General features: G+C 38.0%; 1 protein-coding gene across 1 annotated transcript in view; it reads right to left on the minus strand.

Annotated features, from left to right (window-relative positions):
* The window catches only part of LOC118214528 (inactive dipeptidyl peptidase 10-like), a 126,061-nt gene that overhangs the window by 18,355 nt on the left and 81,649 nt on the right, over positions 1-26,057 (minus strand). The window contains exons 4-9 of the mRNA XM_035394558.1: positions 22,112-22,206; positions 20,287-20,361; positions 5,662-5,714; positions 5,489-5,570; positions 4,154-4,274; positions 1,339-1,493 (exon numbers count right to left, since the gene is read on the minus strand). Of these exons, the coding sequence (XP_035250449.1) occupies positions 1,339-1,493; positions 4,154-4,274; positions 5,489-5,570; positions 5,662-5,714; positions 20,287-20,361; positions 22,112-22,206 (581 nt within the window). The remainder of the gene's footprint in view (positions 1-1,338; positions 1,494-4,153; positions 4,275-5,488; positions 5,571-5,661; positions 5,715-20,286; positions 20,362-22,111; positions 22,207-26,057) is intronic.

A 26,057-nucleotide genomic window follows, 5' to 3' on the forward strand; every position in this document is an offset into this window, starting at 1 on the left:
CCATAAAGTTTGACAGTGTTGTCTTATTTTCCGAACTGAGTTATACCTTTGATGAGGCTTTAATAAAAGGCCTATTATTTTGACCTGTGCTTTATTTCAGTCCCTTAGGGCAGGGCCAAACAGTGTTTGGACCATAGCCTTTGAAACTATTAACTCGCAAAGCTCCTCTTTTAATCCATAGCAGACTGGGAAAGGGACCCTGAGCAGGAGACATGGCTCCCACTCCCTTTTCCAATCTCTACAGCCTTCATGTCATTCCTCAGTAGTAAGTTATTTGACAAATCTTGCATTGTCAAGGATAACACAATAAAGTTTAAAACTTATTTCCATCGTGGTCCTTGATGGTAAGCAGTAGCAGTGGAGACAAGATGACTTCACAATGGTACAAATACTGTCAAACGTTGGATGGCTACAGAACAAACTCATTACACAACCCTATCGACACAATCAAATTTACAGTCTAAAAACAACTACACAATCATATGAAACAATAACATCCATTTTATGTTTTTGAAACCAATTATACTTGAACTTTTTCTAGCAATCAGGCTTTCAATTTTCTCTTAAAGCCCCCTGCCTGGGCAGTGTTTTTAATGCCTACGGGTAACTTGCTCGATTCAGAGGCTCCAGACCACAGTAAGGTCAAAGGATTAAAGTCTAGTTTTGTGAACATTTCTTATTAACAAAACAAATCAACATCATTTTTATGTATAAAATAAAAAGACAAAATCAAAACCAGTTCTTCTTGTAAATTATGCATTGGTTATTATTATTATTATTATTATTATTATTATTATTAAATATTAATTTCCTGGCATGAGTAGCATTATTTTTTTGTGGTTTTAAGACCGGATGTAGATGGGAGTAAACTGGCTGTGTTGCAGACTTAAAAATATAAATATTACCCTCTTTAATTGGATTTTAAAATTATAATTATATTTAAGAATAGGCCAGTAAAATAATTATCATTCTGAATGGTATCAATCTCTATGGTGATAATGGAGATATTTCTAAAATACTCCAGATCGTAACTGAGGAGAGAGGGAATGCTGTATTTTGGATTCCAGTCCCACTACTCTTAAATTTGCACAATGATATTGATGAGTTGAATTTGTCATATGCAGGTTGGATGTACTTTTTTGGCATTAAGTTCAGATAAACTGTATTACCCAGTGGCATTTGTCCTAAAATGAAAAATGCTTTTATTTATATTTATTTTTTAAAACCTTTTCTGATTTCCAGAAAATGTAATATCATGAAAGAATGCATGTGTATATATAAAAGATGTAGCGTAACAGAGGATCTTCTCTAACGCGAGAAAACGGAATGTGCTCTTACCTTTGGGTAAGGGTACTGCTCTCCTCGGGGGTAGAGGGTACCAGTGAAGCGGGGAAGGAACATTTTGGGGACCAGGGTGTCTTCGATGGACAGGAAGGCCAGCCTGTCCCCATTTGGGGCCCACCAGTGGGCAACATGGGAGTGGAGCAGCTCCTCTGTGGGCATATGTGTGCATATTATGCAAGGACACATGAGCCATGTCATAAGAGGACGCGCATATACTTCACACAGGGACATGACACCATGTCATACAGGGACAACATGGCAACAGGTTGTATGCAGAGATGGGTTAAGGCATGCAAACACATTATACATGCACACATGTCTTATGGGGGCATGTGCAATAGGTGGGGAGGTGTGCAGACACATCATATGGGGACATGTGTGAGCATGTGGGGCCATGTGACAGTGTCATATGGTGATGGAGTCATGGCTAATGGCTAGATAGCCAAGTAGCTATCCAACAAGGTAATGTTAAGGTGTTATGCCTTCTACTAGGTAGCTAACTAGATTATTTTGCCAACTAATAAGGTGTCCAATCACAAAAACTTGCCTTGTTTTGTAATAACTTACCATAGAACAAACAACGAGTTTGTTTTATTATGATCTCACGACAAATAAATTATCTGTGTAGAATCCCGCGGAAGAAAAATTTTAAACAGACCATCAATGCTTCAACTCCACTGGATGGATTTATTATGATGTAAAGTCACATTTGGTGAGCAAAATAACAACCAACAGTCAGAGAACTCCCACAATTTCTTGTATAAAGAGGTATAGCTCATTATATAGAAAGCCTGTAATTCTATGCTATTGTAAAGTGGATATTTTTCCGTGGTTTTGAGAACAGTGGTTGGATGCCCAACAACTAGCAAAGTTATATCAATACAAGCTATAACAAATGTCAATGAAGTTGATTAACTAAACTATCTAAATAGATAAAGTTAGCTAAATAGCCACTACCTATATTAGCTAGCTTCGGACACTCTGTGAAGTCTTTGGCTGATGTAGTGAAGTTCTGCTTACAAAGTAAACAGTGGACTATAGTAACCGAAAAAGTTGCTTAATCTGGTGTGGTAGCAAATTAAGTTTTCTTCACATGTCAGATTTAGCTATTGTAGCAAATTCTGACCAAGTAGAAAAACAGTAAAAAATCTGACAACCAGCCTGACAACACTAACTGTGGGAGGACAAAAACAGTCATCAAGTCTTAAAACTATCTATGCACAATTTACTGAGAAAAACATTTGCATTATTTACAGGTGTTATACTTACTTAAAATAACACTATGCAATGCCAAAGCACCCTGATTGCTAGCAGCTGTTTAATAAAGCTTCAATAAACATTATAGAAAATAATGTTTATTGAACATTAATGATTTCTGAGACAGAAAGTTCAGAGGCAGCTCTTCCAATCTGATTATCAATCTGATTCTTAGAAAGCCACCCCTGGAAATGAGTCAGTACCAATTGTCTGCAATGTTTCATGTAATCTTAACAAAGCCCACTAAGCGTTCTGACACTGTAATCATCTTAGAAATGGAACTGCCAGTGTTCGTAAAGACGTTTCAATTGTAGATGTTCCACGGCCTGATTGTCCCCAAAACATAAGGGGAGTGAGATTCAGTGACAAGCAGCTATCACACACTTTAGAATCAGAGACAGAGAGGGGGAACCAAATTCCAGCTTGCACATTGAAGAATGTACAAAGAAGTAAGTCATGGGAGCTTGATAATAATGATGAATTGTATTCAAATCCATTCTTTTTTTTTTCAAAGATCTCAAAGCACTTTACAATGAAGATGGGGTAAATCACAGCAACCACCGACTTGTACAACCCACTTGGTTCAGCCTGCTTTTTTTCTGAGGCATAGTGGGATTTATTTGGCCAATTGAACAAAAGAATGATTGTGTTGCCAGATTAAGAGTGACCCAGGCTGTGAATGTGCCCCATACATTGAAGAAACACCCTCCATGTGATCTTCGGCACAAGAACAGATTTCAAAAGGCCATTGATTTGATAAGATCCTGAAAATAACCAGTCAGCATGGCTTACCCATGAAGATCAACACAACAAATAGTTGAAAAGTGCCAGAAATGTACAAAAATTCAAAGTTAGGTTCAAAAGTGCAAAAACAACTGTGCAAGGGGCTCTTATGAATGCTGTGCTTTTCAACTCCAGGAAAAATGCAATGTTTCTTTTTAAAAAATAGGAGACATCCATTTATAATAAGTTATCCTACCATGGACAGAGAAATGTACTCACAGAAGAAAAATAAAACTAGGTAATTTTACCTGTAACATAATCAAATAAAATGCCCTCCTGTTATAGAGCCACTGACCACTTTTACTGGATTAACAGACACTGAATACACAAATAATGAAGTATGAAAATGGTTGTCTAGCACTGAGGGATTCGGGAAATGTGGTATGAAAGAAGAAACTGTTCTAGTTTGCAAAGAAGACTTGCAAAGAAGAAGAAAAAACTAAAATATATCTGCAAATATATACAGAAAAAAATGTCCATTCATTGCTCATGTTTTTTTTTTAATTTTTTTTTTACTTTTACACATGTGGATATTTCACAAATAACAGAGCCATAATCCTTGAAGAAACTTTTCAATTTAAACTTTTCAATTCATTACACACATCTGTTTATTGTCTTTACCTTATTAACCATGGCTTAAGTACAAGTATTACAAGTTAAATTCTATGAAATGCGGATTTGGAAATCTTTTGTAAATAGTTACTGTAAGCAGAGGTTGATTGATGATGGTATGGCTGCGTTTCATCTACTGATCTATGGATATGTTTACCTTCATACAGCCAGTCGGCAATGCCGTTAAAAATGGCTCCCTCTTGTCCGGACGAGGTCAGTCTCAGGGAACTTCCTTTGATATCTGGCTGGTAGTAAATGTTGTTTTCAAAGATGTAAACCTGGGAAACAAGGGAGGAAAGTTAACAGAAAGACCACTGCCATCAACAGTCAAGTGGTTGTGTAGGAGGAAAATTAAATCTGCGTCATGTCTGCAACCAAACTGCATTCCTGAAAATAAACTTTAGTATCATGCAAGACCTCAAAGGCCTCAATACAGTCAACATTTGTTATTTATTCACTCTTTGGCAAGTTCAGTCATCAACCAAAAACTGTATGTTTGTGTGTTCAAAATGAGCATACACACACAAGCATGCACACACACATACTGCTCTCCCTTCCTCAACACAAACACACAGTGTACTCCCTTAACCTAAACACACACACAAAGACACACATGCATACTGCACATGCACAGGTGTAAGTTTTATTTTTACCACTTTTTGTTACCATAATGGTCATACTAAGCAATGGGACGATACAATAATAATAAAAAGTACACCTCAAAATACAGTATGTAAATTTCGGTTTAATAATTTGATAATGCTTGATAATGTATTGTATATGTAACCTAACACTTTAAGTGTTTTCCATCTTCATATTGGAGCTAGTTCCAATGCTGAATTTAATCAAATATAGATTTAGATTTTTAAAAATGAATTACTAAATTAATAAATAATTTAAAAAAAACATTCTCTAAAATCTTCAAAATGTAACAACAGTGTGATATATTGTCTTAATATTCAAAGCAACAGGGAGCGGAACAGGCTAATTTGACAAGGCAAAAGCATACAGTATGCAAACAGAGTTCATACATTATTAATACATTTATAGTCATTAGCAAGTGTCACAAATGATACACAAGGGTTTTATGCATACATACTGTTATGGATAATTTAAGTAAAAAAATAAATAGTACTTAAAGTGGAATATATATATATATATTTGACAGTAGATCATACTTACATGTACTTACTATGCTAAATGTTTATTTATTTCTTTATTTGTTTAGACAGTTCCAGTGACAACTTTGCATTTATAAAACAGAAAACAGCAGTCTAATATTATGTGTGTATGTGTATGAGAGAGAGAGAGAGAGAGAGAGAGAGAGAGAGAGAGAGAGAGTTCTGATTTTATCAGGAAAGCCACAAAGAGAAAACAGACCCCCAAGCACACAGTGAATATAAGGAAAATGACCTCTGTTGGTTTCCCAAACAAAAGCTCCAACCTTCCCTGGCCTATACAGGCCAGTATGCCATATCCTCAGGCTCCTTACCAGCTGTTGGCCCCGAATCCCCCAGGATGCAAACTGAAGAACCGAATTGGCCACCTCTGGAGGATTCAGCTCCTGCACCTCCCTGGAGTACAAACATCATTCAGAGAGTAATCAATGTGCCCCTTTTCGGACCTAGCTGTGAAGCCTTTCCACCCCTCCTCATTGAAACATACCTGGTATGCAGGTTGTATATCAAGTATGATGCCAGGAAAGAGTACCGGAAAACCTATGAGATAAAAGGGGAAACATGATGTAGTATCATCATAATCAGGTATGTACACTGTGGAATATGTCACTGAATGACAATGTGGTCATCTATCTTCTGTTAGCATGTAGCTGTAATGCAGCTAAAATGTTCCTGGCACTGGAGTTACCATGTTTAATGTAAACAAATGTGGCCAGACTTTAACTACTGAAGCATATTCCGTATGATTTATTGAATGTGCTCATCTTATGAACACATTCAAGAACTGTGCATATGGACCTTCAAAAAAAGAAAAAAAACACATTGAGGATGGTAAGTAGTCACGCGTCATTCTAGTTCTTCTTCTTCGTCTTCTTCTTAGCAAAGTCAGTAGCATATAATTGTTGCCATAACTCATTATTAACCCACAGTATAGGATTATTCTTAGTTCTTATTGATTTAATTTGACATAATATGAGAAATAGCTTTTTAAAAAAGGTGCAACCCATGAAACTATGCAACACCATCACTGGCTTAGATTATTTGTCAGTCAAAGAGTTAACGTCTTGATAGCAGCAAGCTTTTTTGTTCTGTAATTAGATGCTTTTAAAAATGTAAATTTGCATATTAATAGGAATCACACCCTGGAGCAGGCGTTCAATCATCAGCACAATGGAGGTGAGCAGCCCAGCCCTCGCTGGGACTCAATTGCCCATGAAGAGCGTGTGAGTGATGTACCTGTCTGTGTCCTCTCCGTCTTGATTTGAGCTCTCTCTCAGCGAGTGACTGGGGGAGCAGGGCAGCAGCAGCAGTGGCGTTGCGACGCTACAGTGAGTCATCTGTCATTAGGACGGCCAGGGGAGTCTCTGTCTCTCTCTCTCTCGACAACTCTGCCACACAACGCTCTCCTGATAAGGTGATCTACAGGACTACTCAGCCCTGCTCCTGAAGAGCCACAGCATCTGCAGGGCTACTCCACAGTGCTCCTGGAGCACTGAGCAACCTGGCAGGCAACAGTGCCTCAATCCTCAGCCCTCTCCTCAAAGGACACAACATCTATATTTCATTCAATAATGTAACTAACTACTTCATATAATCAATCTTGACTGAAAAAAATGGACCTCTGTGGTTTTTGAAATTGTTATAAATTTGTGTTGGACGAGCTTCTGCACTGCAACCCTTCAACTCTGGCCTGGAGCTGAGCAGCCATGCAACTGTTTCAACTGAACATTAGTCAACTTATGTTTAATCTTAGTTACAGAGCATCAGCGAGAGCCAAATGAGCACCTCATAGGTCAGTGCATATGAAATATGCCCACAGTTGGCAAGCGTGACATGAATTACAATATAGCTAACTAAAAAAAGCTTTTCCTGGTGCTTATTGTGTGCCACTGTGCTGAGAATGACCTTTGCTGTGGGCATATTTTTGAGTCAACGGTCCTCAATATTTCAAGTCGTGAGTTATTGCAATGCACCACACAATTAATTGAAACCATTGGTCTATATTCAGACTAGTCACGGATGACATACAGTAAAATGTTAAAAAGATTACTCAATGCGTGGGGGGAGTGCCAAAGAAACTGGAGCTGACATGCTTTCTCAAGAGCACATGAGTGCATGTCACTTGAACCAAAGGGCTAAACCATGGTCCCCTGTTGCAACTCTTTCTTCACTGTTCTTCTCTGAAGATTGCATTTGTGTAAACAAATGCCAAGAATGCAACTTTAAAAATTGCATTCTTGTGATTGTTATTTTATTAAAATGTGTACCTCTGTTTTGCTTTCACCTCCGACTAAGTGGTCTTGTGGGTGGCCAAGTCAACCAAAATCTTGTGACAGGCTCATGCCCTGTCTTCTTGAGCATCAAGAAAAATCCGGCCATCATTAATTAGGGCAGCCAATCAGCTGCTCAGCTTTGTAAATTGCTTCCTCTGTGGGACGAGCACAATTATAATACCTAAACATTCCAATACTATGTACAGTATAAATATTTAGTGCAGCACAAAGTGAAATTCTTCCATGGAAAAGAAAGTATTGGAAATTGTGATTCGGTCAACAGACTAGTTCTACCCCATTACATCCAGATCCACGATCAGATCTCACGCTCACATACATAACACCTGGAGTGCACAATCAATCACGTTATGAGGTGGAAACGGCATCAAGATTCATGAGACGCTGAGCAGGGTTATGGCCTAAAAAATCAAATGGTTGTTTCCTTGATTGCAAAGATGCTGTGACTTTAATGGGGAAAATTCCCGACTACTGCGGGTAAAGGCATCCCGAAGCAGGCCAATTACACCCATGCGCACAACCTTCATGGGCCTGAAATTCTGTCTGCTTTGTAAAAAATAGCAGGCAGGAAAGGAAGCCCACATACATACATGCATAAATAACACATGCTGTACGTACCACATGCATATCAATTCATTGACAGCAGGTCAACTGAAGCGTCTTTGCATAGAGAATATCATTTTAATCCTTCATCTACCTGTTGAACTATGATTGTATCATAATGGTCAGATACCACCAGTCGTGATGAATTTTTACCTCAGTAGCACACTAAACAACATTATACCCAGGCAGAACTGGAGACCTTACATGTTATTCAACCTATACATAATGCACATGCACAGTATACGTATATATATATATATATATATATATATATATATAATTTTTTTTTTGTTTGTTTTATTATGAAATTTTGGATTCATTTATAACTGATAAATCCACATAGCAAGAGTACAATGGAAATTCATGCATGTTAGCTCATTGGCAAAACCAAAAATGTCTTTTGGGCAAATATTATGAGACTGTACCTGTACACCAAAGCTGGCTTAGTGCACATGCATTAAATTCCTTGAAAAATAATTAATGTAAATATAAAAAGGAGATGTGTGTTAGTAATGTGTCATGGCTTGGAAATGCTTCATGAGAAGTAGAACAAACATAACTTTACAATGGCTACATTGAAATAATTCATGAAGCATTTATATATGCATTATGAAGGGCTCCATGCCAATGTTTTCATGTTACATCAAAACTGAGAAATATTCAATGACATTTACCTTACAGTGCTGCTGTACTTCCAATGGAGTCATTAAAAATAAGCACTTCACCAGACCTAGGCATACAACAGCACACGGCCTCCAAGGACAAGAACACTTCACCTTCCAAAGCCAAGCTGCATTCCTTCAATGACTCTCCCTCAGCTGCTATTGATCAAAGCTTGATCAAACTGCCACTTGTAGTAAACAGCCAGTAAGTACAGCACATCATGAAATGAGCAAAGATATTTTGGTACTGCTTGTACATTAGTGGGTGGAGTCTTCAGCAATAAGTTTTTTCTCCCATAATGTCAGACACGTTAAACATGACCAAATTAGATAGGATTGCACTATTGCTGGATGAACGTTTGTGTGGTCTTCAGTATTCTCAGACAAAGTTCAGCTTTGGTATGAATGGGCCTTCTGAATTAATTATGAATAGTTAATAAAGCATGCACAGTTATGATTTATGGTCAAGTACAGAGCTTGGTAACATATACTTTTCTGAAATATTATTTTCAAAAACCTTCATGAATACATACTGTAATATAAATTCTGTGTAAGCTTTTTTTTGTAGTTCTTATGAATACATTATGAATGTGCTACGCTTGCAGCATTCTCTATAATCCTGAGGTCAGATGTGTTCCAGGTGAAGGTGAATGCATGCGCAAGTACTTTTTTGTATGGCCGTACTGTAGCCTATTATTAAGAGTGGAACATGCATTCAGGAATATGGGAGTGATTGTGATTGCAGACCGGAAAGAAAAGGTGAGATTGTGATCGTGGACCTGGGTAAGGGTGGGTGGGCGATTCTAAATAAAACACTTTATGATAAACACATACATATATATGATTTATATGTGTGTGATCTCTGTGAAATTGGATATTTGTGAATCTAGAGTGAAAAGATACTGAAAGATACCCCCCACCCCCACTAACAGGGTTGAAATCTCTTCTCCCAAAGCCAGCAGTGATAGAGAATGTAAAGTGGAAGAAGCTTCCAGCAGATCACCTAGCGTGGGGAGTTCATTTCTTACAAGAATTCCTGGGATTAGAGGGCCAGGCAGAGACCAGAGAAAGAATTAACTTGGTGAGAGATCAGTGGTTTTTCTTTGAATCAGACTGTGACTTATAGGACTTTGAATCGTTCTTCGTCATTTCCTCACAGTGGGACCACAGTTCACACCCCACAAGGTTTCACAAAAGGTCTTCAATGTTCCCGTACATGGGATTTGTTTCCTCATTTGAAGGGCACCTTAATATCTGGAAAGAATCTTGAAATTGGATAAACATCAGATGTTTTTGAAAAAGAAAAAATGTAATCCAGCTAGATAAAGTTGCTTCATAAAAGAACAAAAAAAGTGAGTTATTTTTCTAAGAACATCTTGTCACGAAGAACCGTGCTCTCGTTATAATACCATTTCCTCATTCATATAAAAATATAACTTTAAACAAAGGATCATGACGTGAATCATGGCTCTCACTTGGACTGCTTGCCTCGGGCCTCAATAACCTCGTTATTAAATAATTCATTCATGTCTTCATGCGGAGACCCATTACATCGTCAAGGCAACGAAGGAAAAAGCAATTACAATATGCCTTTGTAGATGGAGGATTGAGTTGTAGGTGCTCAGACATGTGCTCCAAGGTGCTTACAACTGGTTACCGAGGGCCCGCTCAACAACCCAAAATAGAAGGGATGGAGGCACACTTTTATTTCCTTTAGCTAAAATGCATTGATCAACCACAGAAGCAAGGGGACAAGACATGAGATTCATATAGACCTGTTTGCGGCCAAATTAGATATATGTTGCATCTCCAAATGAGCAACCGAACATGCATGGGTTCACTTACAGATCTGAAATTCTGGAAGTAAATTAAACCGTTTATGTATAAGCGCATAAGTGGAGCAATAAAATTAAATTACCAGGACAGTAGAAGTCATCTTAAAGTAGCAAAAGTCTATTTTCCCACAGTGTGATATCTTTGATGCCTGACCAATCAATCAGAAGCATGGGTGTCAATTGTATCCTAAAAATCATTTTCATTGACTCTACTTACTTCTTCCCGTTGCTGAATCAAGGAAAGTAGAACTTTTTCAAATGGTATCCAGTCGGCAGTGTACCCCAAGCCTTGTTTTTTGTGCTAGTTGCTTACGGTGTGAAACATCATGAGAAATGTGTGGGGTAAGTGGTCTCACAAACTCAGGTCATGCTATCACAAGGCATCAATGTCAACAATGCAGTTATGAGTCTTAATTCATAAAAGAGGTCACTGCTGAGAGTTATGGGTTATTTCTTGAGCTGGTCCCACAGGTGTTGAAATTGAGATTCAATTTCAACACCTGTAGGAGCAAATCTTGAGAGCCAAGGTGAATTGCGCCCAGGCAGTGGTGTCAGATATTTGATATGAGATACTAGAAATCAGTATCAAGTATCAATATCTTTCACTTTCAAGGAAATGACATTCTAATGTAATTTCTGCTTTTTGAATTAAGGTGATTTAGGGAACGTTTTTACAATACCATTTGCTGAAATGTTTAGACTGAACCTCACAGTCTGAAAGCAGAAATTAAAGGAAGAAAAATCTAACCACACCACACTTTCTCCTTACCTTTTTAAAACAAATTTCATATCAAGTGTTGTGTTAACAGTTCATTGTTCACAACATTGGGATAGATATTTCAGCTACTTATTAGTACTATTGCGCACACAACAACTCCCACAAGTTGGATCATCCTAATAGTGCCCTTTAAAACTGCCACTGGTGTCACACCATCAACCTTTCAACCCCCACAAACTGATCCTAGATCATCCTAATAGTGCCCTTTAAAACTGTCTGTGGTGTGACACCATGAACACTTTAACTGGGAAAAAGTAATCCTAGAAGTATTCATCACACTATCAACCTTTCAAACACAATGAACTGAACCTGGACTATGTGCATCCTGCTCACAAGCACTCTCATCTGGAGCACCTCATTATTATACACAAATATCATAATTAATCTTGCAATTCCTCTTAATCATGAGGACATGGTTAACCATGCAACTCCAAGGAAACCTTGAAAAGACTGAGTTCTCGATGATTTGATCTAGAGACCCTCACAGGGCATGTATTACCAACTCTTGCATACATAATTCAGTTTTGCATTTTTTAAACATGAAGAACAAAGAAAAACAGCTAAAATATAGGTTGACTCAAATAAAAAAGGAACTTCAATTCACTTTAAGAAAGTCTCAATAAATCAATCACCGCTGGGCCTTCAATGTGTTAAATAACATTTACACCAGATACAATGTTTCACTGTACAGCTACAATGAAGCATCAACTTTCCTTCACTCACAATGAAAGGTCAACACAAACAACCAGTAACTCTGTGTCTATCCAAATGTAACTGAAAGTTGGCTAGTCTTTGAAGGGTACTGGGCACGGGGTGGCTTTGAACTCTGAACTTTACCTCCAACAGAGTGTTAAATCTTCATCCAGAGTACCTTCAAAAATAATCAAGGATAAATAACAACACAAAATAACAAACTTGTGTCCTGATGGAAGGACTTGTAGTCCAGTTGGGAACACACTTGTAGTCCAGTTGGGAACACACTAACTAACGAGAGCACTATACGGTGAGCAGAGGGCAAAACGAGAGTGGAGGCTGAGAATGGGAGAATGGTCAAACTCAAAATCCAATCGTTTTCATGCCAAGTAACCAGAGACGGAAACGGCCAATCAGACGACAAACCAGAAAGATGAAACACACACACCACAGAGACAAATGTAAACACAAACCAATGACAGGGGTCATAATACACATATTTACACAAGAGATGAAGCTGGCCTTGACACTTTGGACTGATAGTACACTTTCCATTAACAGCAGAGACAATTGGTAAATATGGTATAAATATATTGGTCTGGATGAAACATGTAGGTCGGAAAGCTCATCATGCCCATTGTCATTCCCCCAACACCCTCGGGTCTCGGAGAGCACCAGATGCCCTGAACTTTCGGATAATCCCTAACGAGTCCCCCCAGATTGTAGACTGTGCTCATTGAGTGTAAACAGTGTATCCAGGAGGGCAGGCTGGCGCAAATTTGTCATGCAAGGTCAAAACAAACAGCCACATCCTCTCACAGCTGCTAGGCAAGTAGTGTCCTCGTATATATAACATAAGGATTTTGATATTGCGTGGAAGTGCCAGATTATTACCTCTCCTTACCAGCTAATGGCTGATAACACATTACTTTTTGCCTGTCCCATAATACTGGTCAGTTCTGTTTATGTTTTTTCAACTCAGACAACAATAACCATGCCTCCACTTACCTCACCTCCCGAATGTACAGGCTGTCTCTGCTTCATTCATAAAATCGGCAAGATGGAAAGCAGAATCTTCCAGCTTTGCCGAATAAGTATTTTAATCTGTATTTTATTTTATTTTATCTTTGATTTTATATTTTGTGATATTTGTTTACTGTTGTAATGTTGTTTAAGGTTTTATGATGTCTTATCTCTGTGAAGCACTTTGTAACTTTTGTTTGGATAAGTGCTATATAAATAAAGGGGGTGGCAAAAAATAACATAATGGGGGTAGCAATTGCCATCCCCTGGAACCCCAAATGAGGCAGTGTGTAAATGGCAGCAGTTGAGGAGGGAAGAATATTGATATCCCTAATGTAGGCCAGTAGTGGTCAGACATTTACCGCAGTTGAGTCAACAACTGCTATTTTTTTTTTAAAGCCATCCATTCATCCGTTTTCTCTTTTCTGAGATCCAGGTTTGTGTTTGTAATCCATTTTGCTCTAATTCACACACTATGTAGTAGCTACTTGACCTTAAAGTTCCACCACCAGAACTAGCTAGCAATTACATCATTCTGCATCGTCATTGGACAATATTTCCCAGCAATCTTTGTGTATCAGAAAAGAAGAAAAAACTTGGCTTACTGCCAAAGAAAGTACCACAAATAATGAAATTAATAATGTTTGCAAAACATTCTCCGCATAAGTTTGATATGCTCAGAGGCTATTATAAATGCGTAATGATGAAGCTGATACAGTATGTTTGTTAAACTAAGGATTTATATAAGTACATTAGTAGTTAAAATAATAATCACTTTACTGAATCAATTCATTCAGTTCAATACAAAGATCCTAGGTACTAACTATGTGATCCGTTCACTGGCTGGGTCAGCCAGTTGAGCGTGTACATTAATATTCAGCATGTTAAGTTCAACTCGTAGTTTAGTCTCATTCATCAGTGCATATGTGCAAATATTTGTCATTGTCAAGCACTACTAATGAAATAATTTCACCTCGTATGAACCTGTATTTTTCCTTGTAGTTTTCTGGATAAAGTTACTGTAATGCCATTCCAGCAAGTATTTGCTGGAGAAATAAGCTACGACAAGTACAGTATACTGTCAATCAATCAAAATTAATTTATATTGTGCATTTCACAAATGTATTTTTATGTATATGTATATAATGTATTTTTGAAACATTGCACTTTTAAAAGGTAAATATTATCAATATCGTTATCAGATAGATGATGAGCGCAATAGTTTATCCTGTTTTTAATACCAGATGTTTTTTTTTTCTCCCCAGTTGAACGTCAGTGTTCAGTTATTGGCGGAGAGAGCCCTTATACAGATGGTTACTGATTTGTTGACTGTATACTGAAGTATACTGAATTGATGTACTGGTATCACCAGTTCATCAGTAATAGATAGTCAGTTCAGTTCAGTCAGGTCGGTCAGTTCCTGGAATGTTTTCATATTTCATCAATATTATTACATGTTTGAAATGGTTTCATAACAGGCAGACTTTAGGCTAATTACATTTTTTTAGGTTATTGATAGTTGCTGTCACATAGAATAAATGGAAAATGTAAAATCTAGCCTATGGAATTTTTATTAAAAATGCTTGAACCGTTTTGCTTTCGATATGTTGGATGGATGCCAGAAGACCTACAAGTATAATTCATACAAATTAAAATATAATTCTTTAAAAGCCTTTAAAATGGAAAACTATATTAGAAAAAAACAAAAAAAAACAGGTAATATTCTTGCAATATTCTTTTATTAATACTGCTGCCATGTTACTGGGTAATTTATTTCCAGCTGAGAGCACTTAGGAGTAGCCCGTGTGCAGAGGGTCACTGATTCCATTGACATTATGTACTGCGGTGCAGGTATTGATTTAACCAGTTCACCAGTAGGCCAACCAAATAGTCAGTTCAGTTCATTCAGGTGCCTCAGCACGTGCATACGAATGAACAGGCTACTTATGCCATAGGGGAATGTACCCTGACCTATTAAACAGTGACTAATCCATGCAAATGCCTTTACACACAAACTAGCTTTATGTTCGTATGCCACACAAATGTGCAGTGATCAGCAAGGCAACACAGAAGAAGCACACAAGGAGCATGGCGTCACGTTAGTGTGGGGACACAGCTGGTGCTGTTGGCTGAGCCAAAGCAAACCAAACAGTGTGGCTGAGGGAACTGGTCTCAGACCTGCTGCACAGAGCCTCTGGTGCCGAGCGCTTCAGTGCACTGACGTCACACTTGTTCAGTTCACCCAGAATTCCAAACAGGGTTCTAGACAGGAAGAATTCTGTCATAAATTTAGCCCTAACATCTGTTCCAAACAGTTTTGTTTATTCGCTACCTGCCCCCTCACCCACACTATCGGGGGGTACTGTGTCTGCATTCTTTAAAAGCACATTCTCCCCTACACCCCACCCCTCAGTCTGTTCCCATGACAACACAAAAAACTGCAGTCAGGTGTGCCTGCAGTTAAACTCTTTAAATATGGGCTTCAATAATTCACTGTTGTTCCAAGTGTGAAAATGCAGTTTACACAGACAGAAGGTACTCATGTAAACAGAAGGGATGAGTTCCCATAAAAAAAATAAAACAAACAAACAGGCATACTCTATCTCTAGGGCCTGAATTGTGCATATTTATGTGCTATGGTGGACATTTTTATACTGTTTTTTTTGTACATAGATGTATGTGTACACAGACACACATACATGCACGCACAGATACACATGCATATTTCTATTCACACACTCACAAGTGCACACTAGTAATGACTTCTTAACCTCATTACAGAGGAGGCAGAAATATTACCTTTAAACCAATTTCTCTCAACCTGCTTCCCTTTGTTTTAATTGAGCAGCCTATTTGAACTTGTGGTTAATGTGCTCTTCGTTCTGCATACCAGGGTCTAATGCCATCTAGTAATCTCATAGGCACAGATCCTGAAGTTTGTTAGTTTGCCTTTACTGCACAGCATTCAAAAAGCTGGTGCAATACACAGGTAATGGTGTGATTTACCTCTTTGTGTTCAGCGTATTCTTGGTAATAATTACAGTGATTTTACTAAATTGAACCCCATCTTATCATTAACAGTCGCTAATGTAATGTGAAGAAGGGGAAAGCTACAGAGAACGTGTTAAAGAGAAAGTGGATTAAACCAGATAATTGACAAGCTTGTAAATCACATAAAATAAATTATAAATTAACCCTGGCTGAGCAATGATCAGTTTAATGGCAAGGTTCCCGTCTCCTATTTCAAGCTCACGAACCACTGCTGCTGTACATATATATGCATCACACGTGTGCACACAAATACACTTACATGCATGTACACATGAAGACGCATACACATTTCTATCCATGCACATAAGCACAAATGCACACAACACACATGCACACAAATTCTCTAACACACATTATTGTACATGCAAACCCGCACAATCACACATACATTTTCACTCTCACACATAACACATACTGAAGCATACGGCTTGCTGTATTTCTGTCCAGTAACCAATCTGAAAACAGTTTATAGTTTATAGGAAACCTAAACCTAAATCCATTTATGGGTACAGGTTATGCTCTTGTGTTATGTCAGACTTCTGGGGCCCATATCAAATACTTTATCATATTTATTTTTAATATGACTGTGTGTACACAAAGAATTGTTAAGCAATGCCAGGATGGAACAATCATCAATGTTCCATAAGTGAGAGATGACTACTCATAAACACATTTAATTTGATCTGGTCTGATATCCACGCACTTAAAATGATGATAATTGCTCTCTCTCAGGGTATGAAGTTTTTAAAAACTATTTATTCGCATTCACTGTGTGCTTTGGCACAGCTTTTCACGAGCTGTGTTAAGAGGGTAGGGGGTGGTGAGCAACAATAGTCTGGGCTGAAAGGTGTAGTCTTACAGATGCGCCCACTGTCAATCAGTTTGGGAGGTTTACCGAGTTTGGGGACACTTGCAATGTTTCCACAGCATTACATTATGACAACAGTGCTACTCTAAGATGCAAATGTTAATGGGAAAATGAAGTGTTTTTGTTTTTCATGTTATCTCTTACAGTGCATTGAGACAAGCAGAATATCTTCCTGGTACTCTGTAAGAAAGTTTCCCTTTTTGTAGGTCCAACTAACATCACAAATATTCATGCTTTCACCACTATTCAGAGACCGATGTTACATTCTAAACAATGCAATCCCATCAGAAAGAAAGTCCTTCTAATGGCCCTCAAGGCATACACAGCGCATCAAAGGTTCCATATTAGAAAACTATAATTACAGTATTGCAAAAAATTTGGTCACCTTCTTCCTCCTAAGTTCTTTGTTTTTTTATCCTATATAACTGCAGACAACAGGGGTTGTTGGAAAAACCCAGAAGTGCTAAAAGCCAAGAAAGACAGAGTGCAATTTTCTATCATGCACATGCATATCTTATGATGCAATTTCATATACAATAGCAGCCATATCTGTGGAGTAGGAGATCAAGGTTGTTTCCATCTCTATCAATAAGCTCTTAACCTCTGATATGCATACATGCCTGGGGTAATAATGCGGCACAAGGCTGAAATGCAAGAGATCTTCCTAGCCCAGAACCATTGATCTTGGAGCGGTTTATTCAGCTAGCCATACAACACGTTAATTACCATAAATGAATATTAAATTAACAATGCACAAAAAATAAATAAAATAGGCATCAGGGTGATTCGTTTAATTAGACGCTGTTGCGCAAAGCAAGGTCCATGGTCATCATGGCTAAAAATGACCATAGCAAATACCCAACACAACTACAAACACCAGAACATGCTAACACTACAGATATTTAGTGCAGGGTTGATCATATTCAGTTCCCACACGTCAGTCAGCCAAGGGAAGAAATATATCATGCGATGCTTTTAGTACTAATAACCTCTCTGGGCAACCTTCCTTCTCAGCATAGGCCTCTGCCTCCTCTTATTATAGCTAGCAATAGTGTTTCGCTCTGCAAATTCAAAGCCACTCATGACAGCACACTTCATGCAAATCACTGTATATACTTTTCCGGAAGTATCGGATCCCTCACAGGTGAGTAGCACTTTTGTTCCATATCAGTTTCTCATTTTTTGCCTATGTTTGGCATTTCCTGTTCTTCTTTTCTTATAACTTAAGTAGCGGGAGGAACAGTATGTCTTCCTTTACATTCTTCTCGGAAGGGGTAGGACTGTCTTGAATGATTCTATTTGTAAACTACTAGATGTCCCTGAAAGGTCTAAACTGATATTCAATTGAATTGATGCCCAACGTGGCTAGCAGGGTGCAGAGCAAGATCATATGCTTTTGTTTGTGTTGATCAGATTAACCTACAGGGTCCAAGTTAAACTGCACTTGGTACTATACTTCCCTCTAGGGTTTTCAACACACTTGTTCCTGGTTATGATTATACACTTTCTTGTACGTCGCTCTGGATAAGAGCGTCTGCCAAATGCCTGTAATGTAATGTAATGTAATGTATATCCGTGTTATTTGTGCTATTAAAATATTGTCTAGGAATTAAAGGTTAAAAAAAAAATATATATGTGTGGTCTAAGTACTTGGTCTCCACTTCTAGCCATTTCTATGATCAATAATCTATTGTCTTTGAGTGGCCAGAATACAGCCTTCCCAAGGCCTTACTGGAGCACTAATTATGATGTGGAAAAGTTCACTTCAGCCCTGATGCAAGGAAGAGGAAGAGAAACTGGCCAATTTAAAATGAGTGACCATCACTCCAATTGGTACACTGGACTTAGGCTCCTCAGCTCAATTAACATTATTACTAAGGCAGTCAGGATATACACATACAGTTCAGTGATTTGTCAACTCTGTGGAACTGAAATTTCTGTGGGTCTTTATGGTATTACAAAAGTACAGCCCCAGCTTTTGCCTACGATACCTCTGGGGAAAAAAATCAGAAGGGCACAAACATGCTCTCTGATGACATTTGAAAATCAGCTACTTAAAATGGCTGCTGTGTTTATCATCCACAATTGTGAGCTATTCCTGCATTTAATGCATTTTAATGCTTAGCATATGCACTTATATAAAGATATGTATCCTTATCAAAATGTTTAATTTATTATTTTATATTAAATACAGGCAACAATGTGAACACGTCTGCACCACTAAACCATTATGATTCACGCTGCTCAGTTCCCCTTTGTTTACCAGACCAATATGGAACTGTTTTTATTGGTGTTGGTTTTTGAATAAGCCATCAATCATCACTTTTCTTTTCTGTGTCAATGTCAAGATCTGACAACAGTTTAAAAGCAGACTTCAGGCTTCGCACTCGTATCGCAGGGGAAAACTCAAAGTTCCCCAGAGAGCAAGAGCTGAGACATGCTGTTTCACAGTCAATAAGATCAAAGCCACAGAGAGACTACCCTGCCCTGACTACAGAAACCCCTATCTGCAAACACACATGCGTACCACTGTGGAGATTAGCAGCCCGTTGACTTCAGCGACAAACACTGCTGCATTGAAAATGTTCCTTCTGCCCTGTAAATCTAACCAAGACCATGTTTATCTTAGCACTCACTGCTGTTCCAGAGTTAGCACCACCTACTTTCCCACAGTTCTGCACAGCGCAGCAAGAGTGAGAAGGAAATTGCTAAATAAATGTTGAATTACACTCACTAACAGTTTGTGTAAGTGTTACAGTACTACGTTGTGTTTAGCAATAGCCTTCATGGAGATAGTTGTTCAGCTGAGTGTGAACTGGCACCATGGACGGGTTTGCTATGCGTAGAGGTCTCTGCAATGCAAGTTCATCCCGAACCGTAACTAGAAACGGCAGAACACGAGCCTGCATCAGATGAAACAGCTGTATATTGTGTATTCTCATACAGTTTTTGAAATTTAAGAAATTAAGTTGGCTTTACATAATATAGTTAAGTATTACTTACCACATACAACATAGTAAATATTAATTTAATACAGACAATAATTAAGTAAACCTTACTTATTGACTCTGGAAATGTTAAGGTTTGCAGGTAAGTTAATTAATATTTAGCAAATTAAAGTTACTCAAAAAAATACTAGATACAAAATTTTTGTTGAGTAAATTTTACACATCAATTTTTTCAGGGTGGGGAATTACCAAATCCCAGCCTTCGGGTATCCGGCAGGTTCTGTGTAAGTGGCAAGTGCAAGTTAGACCTGTACAGTGCACTCACTGTCCAGCATGGGGAGATTAATGAGAATGGCTGACCTGTTTCACATCGTAGCCCAGCAGCACAAAGTTGAAGTCTGGAGAGACCAAAAACTTTGAGGCCTTAAATGTTGCCTGTCAAGGGAGAGACAGAAAGGGGGTGGAACAGAGGTTGTTGAGTGTATTTTTCTTTCATATGGAAATATAGGTTAGATAACATACATGATTTACTACACAGTAAAGTGTTCAATGTTAAATCAACTTTACAGTGTACATATGGTCACTATTGGAGTTGAATTAACACTGGATATCTTACCTTGTAGCAGCTACATTTTGCCACAAACAACAAACTGTAACCTTAAAAACACACTATTAACACACAAACAACAGCTGTAATTGCAAATAATGTCTGTGAGATTACTGCTTAAGAGCCATGCCATTTTTATACCATGTCTTGTTTTTCAAGATTCAAGAAATATCAGCGTTGAACATGTGATATAATGATTGATTACTTTTGTGATTATACATGTAACAATCAGAACACAACTGGATGGAAGTAAGCAAGTTCCAATTTTTTGGGAAACAGAATCAAACTGAAAGTTTGTCACTTCAACATCAACTGATTCACTTCAACTGATTCAGTATTCACGATTACATATACATGTACATGACACGTATAGTTTCAGCCCACGCATGAATATAGCCTTCGCTAATCAGTGTATGGGAAAATAATAATAATAATCGATCCAGTACACCATTATGATTTAGCCATAGTATAGCATATTTATTACTCATTTAAGGCCTGTATATCATCTCTATTTCGCCAAAAATTCTCACTCAGAATATCTTTTCGATATAATAGTAATAATAAAAAGAAGATACAGTGCAGTGCTTATTTCCTTCTTTCTTGTTTACCTTGGGACAGAATTTTCTTCCATTTAAGATAAAAAGGATAATTAAGTAATTTAATTTGCATGTAACAGCATTAAACGAATTGCTTATTGCTCTGGGAGTCTCAAAAGAATACTACTTTCTATGTGATAGATTGAGCCATCCTGTAAGAAGTGTCAATATTATTTATCCACAAGCCATATTTCTGCCAGCTCCTGGAATGTTTCATTGCATCTTATCTCTCCTTTGGCCAGCTCTGCATTTTTCAGACTAATGTCTAATGATCTAATGATTCAATCGGCCAGAATTAGCCAGAGACCCGAAGCAATGGTTCGTTTTCTGTTGACATTTCTGTCGATTTATTGGCGCATTAAACATGATCAACAGCAAAACACCTTTGCCCACATAGCCCAGGTTAATTTAGCAAGGCATTGTATTAACCAGGCACAGCAGGTGGAACATGCCAAACAGTAACCACAGTAAAAGGTTCCACTGAACCATGTGGAAAGGTCTACAGTTCATGTTATGACTCTTACACTAACAGGAGGTGGAAAGGTGGAAGTAGGGTTGTGGAGAGCCATTGATGGTAACAATTAATTCAAGCATATGGAACCATTATGTAAATTATTGCTACAACAGCCATTACTGCGTGTGGGGAAAAGTGGCAAAGAAATTAAATGAAATATTATTTGATGAGGCTATGCTTCTGAATAACTGCCCACAGTACTTCAACTACAGCAAACACTTACCAGTGGGAAGCTCTTATGAAAAGAATCGTTGCAATGTTTAAGTACTGACAAACATAAAGCAGTGTCCAATTTCATGTACTTTAATGCATAGAGGTGCTATGGTAATTTATACATTTGAAGATTAAAATACAATTTATAAAGTTTTTTGCCCTGTGAATGGCTGGAAATTTGAATGGCCTATTCCTGGACTTCTGCAGGGAGCAAATTTTCCAATTCCCTCCATTAACATCAGAAAGGTTACGTACGAAAGTGGTGTTCTTCAAAAGGAGCTCGGTCTGATTGCTCTGAATATTTGTTTTCAGAACATCCCCATCTCTGGTCCTGAGAACAATTTCTTCATCTGTCAGGGAAAAAAGACAAAATAATAAAATCAGTGTTTTAATAACAAAATCAGCCTTCATTCAACGCAAATGACTTAAAAATTAAGCATTTATTTCTTCACACAGTTTAGCATGGATTTGAACAAATTAAGGACAAATTAATGTGAATTCTGAATCTACATGGGAATAATGAGCTGACCAGACTTCAGAGTTTAAGTACAGGAGGTGTGCATTTAGGTGGTTTTAGACGCTGTTTCACAGTATGGGTGGGCAAAGACTAGTACTGAATTATCACCATGCCAGAACTAACCGTGGCCAGGAGCCCATAGGGCAGTACACAGTGTTGCCTGAGGAGGGAGGGATTCAGTTGGCTAGATGAGTATGTTACAGGCATTTACAGGCAGTATGTCTCACTGTGACAGCCCCAGTGAGCCCTTTGGTCAGCCAGGTGCCTGCAGTCTGCATACACAAGCTACACTTGGAGGGTCTCCCACCAAATCAGTGCTCTAGTCCAGTTCTTGGACTGTAGAGTGAAAGGAAATAGCGAAAGACAGCATGGCGAGAGCTTCAGAGTCGAAGACAGACGTGGAGCTCACACTGGTTTTTCTGGAAAGGTACGTCTAAATTTCAACACTCCTTTTCCTGTACTTTCTGCTAGCTAGCCAGTGAATTTAGTCACAGAAGTAGCTTGGTAGCTATTATTGATAATAGCTTAATTTACTTAATTTAGCAGCTAGCTCATGGAAGAAGGAAATGTTTGCTAACATTATCTGTGCAGTAGGTGAAGTTAATTAGTTTACCTGGGCTAGCTAGGTAAGCTATCAGTACTTGTTGGATAGACACGTTAGCTAGAACAAGCCAGAAACATTCTTCCCAGCTGTAGCCAACTAATGTCAGATTCAGGCTAACGTTACACAGACTCATCGTGACCAGTCGGTCATCCTACATGCGGCAAGATTTATAATCCTTTGATCACCAAATCTGGAAGTGGGACAAACATATTGCGTAGCCTAAGCCTGGCTAGCACAAACTTTGGACTAGCACAAACTACAGCGTAGATTTATATGTCTGGGGTCCTTATAAAAGTGGCTAGGTACAACCTCAACAGCTTAGATTAGCGTGGGGAAGGGGGGGGGGGGGCGTGGGCAGAGCCAAATGGTGTTATGATTTTCAAAATGTTTTCACAACATCACGGCCATTGAGAAAGTTGTCTGCTGCAGCTTTAAAATTAAATTAAATAAATAAATCAGTGGCAGGACTTGCCATTAGACTCACGTGCGTCTCCTGGGGTCTGTTGTAATATTCACAGCCACCATTCCTTCTACAGGTGGTTAAATAATTAAATAAATTAAATCACGAGAACGCCTGGAGCATAGTGACATTTTAACCAGGAACTTTAAAGCAGAGACTGACAGTGACTTGGAGCGAAGGACGCAGTTGTTATCACAGTAATGAGTTTTTTTTTTTTTTTCCAAAAGGAGAGCATGGATCAGCTGCTGGCATTGTGCCACTAAAAGGTGGAGCAGCTGCTGGGGAAGTACAGGCTCTCATTTCATTGTGCAGTGCAGCAGGTGACTGGGTCATTTTTCTGAATGACACTGGTTTCAGTGATACTCAGTAGTCAATACATGAATACATTTTATGGTCCCCTTCTTGGACAGTTGATTTTTCAGCCATATAGATACACACAACACACATAGCCCTACATGCAATATACATAAATCAGTATACACCACAACACAATAGAAATGAAAAAGCAGGGTAAAGGAGGGTAAACTGATTTGTAAATCCAGTGTGGATATTGCCCTGGGAATTGGTGCTACTTCATTTCTGGGTTGTGGACATTCACAACCTAACAGGGGCTGGTGAAATTTGAAAAACAATCAGTGTTTATAATGGGTGCACAGTCATTTATAGTCCTGTACTGTAGTTATGGAAATTCTTTCTGTGCATAGTGAGGCAAGGTTGAGCTGTCAAACACATCATGTCCAGCACATATTGACCATCACGTCAAGACTTGTGACTGAAAACAAAATCATCAAATCATCATGCAATCAAAAAAGTCTCAATAAATACTTTATAAAACAAAATAATAATGGAATTCCTTGAGAAAAATATTGCTGCAGAGCTTTGAAATATTCTGCAGAACTGTTTTATTCCTGTTGCATCCTATTGTCCAAGACTAATGAGCAGCTGCCTGTTGATGAATTAATTAAGCAAAGACACCTGGTTCTGTACAATGACTGACAGCAAATCCCTGTGTAATCTACTCCGCATTTGGAATCCTCCTCAGCCATCATGCAGTAATTGTTAGACTTGGTACATAATTACAGGCTAGATTTAGAGTAGGGCTATCACTTCAGAAACAATTTGGAGTTGATTTTAGTCACAAAAAAATCCAATCGATCAATTAAAAATATTCACTTCACGTGGGTATTTCATTACTATACACACACAAATAAGCCTTTTGATCCTTTTCATCTTACTATGAATTGTGAAGAAAAAAGTCAGCAGCATAAATCTTTAATATCTAAAATATCAATAATGCATATTCTGCTGAATGAGTGTCTGTTAAGCAAATAAAGTCGCATGAGAATAAAGTAATGTAATATTTATGCTACAATACACATATTTCAAAATGAGATTAATGTCAATTCACAATGCTGAAAATGATGATGTAATTCAGCAAAACCACCATAGCTCTAATCATTTAGGCAATTAATTAATGCAAGTAATACATTTTTTCTCCTTCAAATGTTTCCAGAGAATTCAGTGATTGCAGAACCCACAGGGTTTTTTTTTTTCAGGTAAATTAGTATCATAAGACATTTGGAAAAACCAAGATTTAAAGCAAAGTGAAAACAAGAAACAAAAAAAACAATGAACCAATCACCTAAAAATACTTGCATTTTCCTTGTTTTAAAAAAGTTCTGCTATAATTTCTGTCCTGAAATGTTTGCACAAGATCAAAGTGAATTCAAGCACACACATATTTAAAAGGCAATGTCAGCTTAGTTATTCAGAAGGCACATTAATACACATTTTAAAAGAAGCATGTAAATTCAATACCAACAAAATGCTGTTGTTTTTAAAGACCATAATTATGCCTTATGCAGACTCAAAGATAACTCAGCTCAAGGTCTGTTTCTCCCTCAGCCACAGTAGTTTGTGTGAAGTCTGTTTGTCTTTAGCATCCCATGCTAGGACATTGCACCTTAGAACTCTAGCTGGAGAGCGTGACTCTTTTCCACTTTTCATTCAAATTCAGCGCTTTCTTTTTAAATCTCGCAATGCTACCAACATCTGTGTAAACATTATGATCAATAAACACAAATGTCAAGAAAAACAGAACAATCACTGGGTGCTCAAGTATAGAAATATCTGCCAGCTCCGGAGATCAGGGCGAACCAACAAGGTGCTCATTGAAGGGCAGAGATAACTCGAAGGGAGCAAAGAAGGGTGCCTCAGTGCAAAAAAGTATAAAACTGGGCTTACTTCAAAACAGTTCAAGGCACTCTCGTTGGAGGAAGGAATGAGTTTTAAAAAGGCCTTTACTCAATTGGCATGAGGAATTTTAAAAAACTAGTCTAACGCCAATGCGTTGCAGCCACGTCAGCCTTCATCAGGGCGTGAATGACTGTCAACATGAGGTTCTTTATAGAGTTGTCAATAAGGTAATTGATTATGCAAATGATCAATTATCCAATAAACATTCACACGATGCCAGGCAAATTGCCAAAAGGAAGTATGTAATGATGAGAAGAAATAACGAAAAAAATAATAATAATACAATGACAAAAATATACAGACTATCCTGTGGAAAACATACACAAGAATTGGTTGAAATTAAGTACAATATAAATCTTAATCA

This window comes from Anguilla anguilla, chromosome 15 (assembly GCF_013347855.1).
Source record: "Anguilla anguilla isolate fAngAng1 chromosome 15, fAngAng1.pri, whole genome shotgun sequence".
NCBI classification, from domain to species: Eukaryota; Metazoa; Chordata; class Actinopteri; order Anguilliformes; family Anguillidae; genus Anguilla; species Anguilla anguilla.